The sequence below is a fragment of the Mesitornis unicolor genome, unplaced genomic scaffold (assembly GCF_000695765.1).
Source record: "Mesitornis unicolor isolate BGI_N332 unplaced genomic scaffold, ASM69576v1 scaffold23272, whole genome shotgun sequence".
In the NCBI taxonomy this organism is placed as follows: Eukaryota; Metazoa; Chordata; class Aves; order Mesitornithiformes; family Mesitornithidae; genus Mesitornis; species Mesitornis unicolor.
Window position 1 is genome coordinate 77024 of NW_010170140.1, and position 3321 is coordinate 80344.

General features: G+C 44.1%; 1 protein-coding gene across 1 annotated transcript in view; it reads right to left on the reverse strand.

Annotated features, from left to right (window-relative positions):
- Positions 1-520, reverse strand: part of LOC104536869 (pro-neuregulin-1, membrane-bound isoform-like) — a gene marked incomplete at its 5' end in the record, with an annotated part of 1354 nt that extends 834 nt beyond the window's left edge. The window contains one exon of the mRNA XM_010179603.1: positions 1-520. This exon is cut by the window's left edge and continues 834 nt beyond it. Coding sequence (XP_010177905.1) covers positions 1-520 — 520 coding nt within the window.
- Between the last annotated feature and the right edge of the window lie 2801 nt (positions 521-3321).

The following is a 3321-nucleotide window of genomic DNA, read 5'->3' on the forward strand; positions in this document are numbered from 1 at the left end:
GGTCGCCATGGGGTTTGGTATGCTCAGGAACGGTGTATCCTCACCTATTCTTTCGTCTTCGGTTTCGGTCTCAGAGCTGCTGCTCTCTGAGCTTGTGTCGGAGTCCACTTCCACCCTGCTGGAAATGTGGCCATTAGGTTTTGTTCTTTTGACCCTCCGGCTGTTGGTGAGTTTCTTTGGAGGCTCCTGTGCTGGTTCGTACTCCTGTGTGGTTTCATACTCCTCATCCTCCACTATTCGCAGAGGACTTGGTGGCAGGCTGTTGCTCTCATGGGCGGCATTGTGGTGGAAGGAGTTGAACTGCTGAAGGTGGCGGTCGTACTTCTCCCGTAGCCGTGGTGGGGGCACCAGGAGCAGTGGTCGCTCCTCTTCTATGAAGGGACTCACCGCTACTGAAGGGATGGAGACAGTCAAGCTGGAAGCCGGTGGTGACATTTTGGACGGGGGGGACTTGGGAGAAGTTGGAGTGTGGAAATCAATGGGCGACATGCGAGCTGGTGTAGTCATAGCTGAGACATACCTGAAGAAAAAAGATGGGGAAAGGTTGCAAGCACAGGAGCAGTGGTGATGGGAACACAGCTGCTCATGTGGGCTAGGAGGAAAAAGGCAGGGATTCCTTAAGATCCTCAGCATCCTCACACAGGGTTACCAGATAAACTTTCCTGTTGCTATTAATCCTATAAAAACGCTGACTTTCCGGACTCAGCAAAAAAGTTGGAGAGCAGGAGGAGCACAGCAAAGCCCCCAGGTCTGTTCACCTCAGAAGAGCCATAGAGATGTTGTAAATTATTTGCTAGGTTAATTTCCTGGAATGAATTCAGGAATGGGATTCAGAGACTGGGGGGCTGCCAGAAACAAAATGCATTTGCAAGTGTTTTCTCAAAAGGAAAACTGCTGCTGCACTTCTGGCAGGATAAGACCAGAACCTGGGGTGCATGCAAACAGACAAGATGAAAGAAAAGAAGGGAACCAAGGGACGGTTCTCTTGGGGCTTCACCCTCTTCTGGCAACCAGACTGTCTCAGGCTAAGGAGGAAAGCAAAGTCTGGACAAAATCTAGAGCCACATTCTGCTAATTTTAATCAGTGGGGGTAGTCAGAGGAGGATTGCGACACTGTCTCAGCAGTTTCGTGCTCCTCCACTCCTTGGGTGCTAGTTACCCTGGCTGGTAGGTGTATCTGCAAAGAATAATGGAGAGTTATTTGTCCTCACGTGGCAACAAATGCTGACAGAGAGGACTATCTGGCCCAGTGTTCGTGAGTGCCTCTATTCACCCTATTCCTTCATCAGTTTCTGTGGGAAGAGCAATTTCAAAGGCAATTTCAAAAATGAAGCTCAGGTGCCAGTACAGACCTTGTTTCAAAGGGAGGGGACAAAAAGTATTACACTTTCAGCCATGTGAGTATCTACTTGAAACCTCCTGACCAAAGACACAGTGCCCAGTGTGACATTTTGCATAATTTGCATTGCTTTTGTTCTTATCATAAGTTCACCTGCCTGAATTTCTTCTGTATCCAAATTTAAAATTTTTCTAAGCTCCACCTCTTACACAGGCCCATTGAGACAAATTATATGGCTATGATTGATGTAGTTATTTATTTTTTCATTTGTGATTTATTTATCTGAGTCTGAAATTACCAAAATAACTCTAAATCCAATATTCTTATCCAATCCCAGTTGCAAGTATTACACTTGATTAAAATAGAGTCATTGGATAAAAGAGAAATCAGAACAGTTCCTGAACTGATGTGCAGTAGAGTAAATTAGTTTCAGTAGAGGCACATGTATTTACATCAACTGAGGAACAGGAGAAAGTGAGACAAAACCAGAGTTATGCATGGGAATTAATCAAGTTGGTTCTTAGTGAGAACAGAGGGCAATTAATAGGTCTGAGCATTGGATGAATGAAGTAATTATTTTTTCCTTCCATGAGCGAGCTTTTCATCCCTTTCACATTTTTAAATAGGCATTGTCCAAAAAACTGAAGCCTTTCTACTTCCCCAGCTGTTACAGTGTTGGACGTACATCTTCTTGACACAATGGATTTCAGCTAAACTGGTTCAGTTAACTCAGTAAGTTAGTTAAATGTGTTCAGCATACTGTTCATGCTTTCATCAGTGTCAAGTTACTCATACTGGGTGCTGTGCATTCACACATTTCTGGTGTGTTTGCCCATGGGGAAATAATGGGGAAGTTAATGGGGCAGTGCTAACAAGCTGCTGTCCATGAGGTGGTGAGGCACAGGAGCTGCACATGCAACTATAGCCCATCCCTAAAGGAAGGTTAAAAGGTGATAGATTACAGATTCACAGCCAGTAAGAGGTAAACCATGCTGGCTCAGTGAAAGGGGATTGGAGTGTATCCTCAGACAGCCAACAAGCATTAACTAGTTACATGCTGCCAACTTCATCACATAGTCCAGACTTTTGTGCAGAGGTGGTGGGTTTTGATCTCTTCTGCAAGATGGCTAAAGGTTTCAGGGCATGGGATCCAACAAAGGGATGGAGTAATGCAAAAAAGCCCTTTGTAAAATCTATTCTATTTCATTTCAAAACTGTAAAGTAGCTGGGAGACTGGAAAGTGAAGGGAGCACAGTCTTGATCTGGATCCAGTTCACAGCACAGCAACATTTGATGGCTTCAGGAAGTAATTTGTCAGCTCATACATTTCTTTATACTTCAGAGTAATTTTTAGTTGAAAATAACTCTCAATTTCCCCCTTATATACACACACATACACAATCCATCTCAGAAATAATCTGCCATGTATTTCCGGCTTGCTAAAAATAGATGAGACCTAATATAATGACCAGGGAACTCTCTTCTGCATTCCAAATTCACAGTTGTGTCAGACACAGGCTAGGCCATCAATGCCTGGTGAGTTATCACAGAAATGTTGCTGGTTTTCACCTGCAGCATAATCTTCAAGACAGACAATAATTGATGAAATACCTTTTTACTTCTCATTGGAACAGAAAGGCACACACCCTTTCCCCCCACTAAAACCTGAACAGCTCATATCAGAATGCTGCTCTGGATGTCCCAGGCAATGCAGGAAGACAGTGCGAATGATCTTCACTTCTTACACACAGATGCCCAAATATACTAAGCTGTAACACTCACCGCTGGTGGGTGTGCAGCCAGGCATCCTATATGGTTCCCAGGGAGAAGACAATGCAGTATTTACTGCTATAAGTCCTTATCCAGCAAAGCACTTAGGCACACACTGAACTCTACCTGCTTGAGTAATCTCACTGATTTCAATGAGGCTACTTACAAGACGAAAAGTTAATCTTCACAGAATCACAGAATCACTCGGTTGG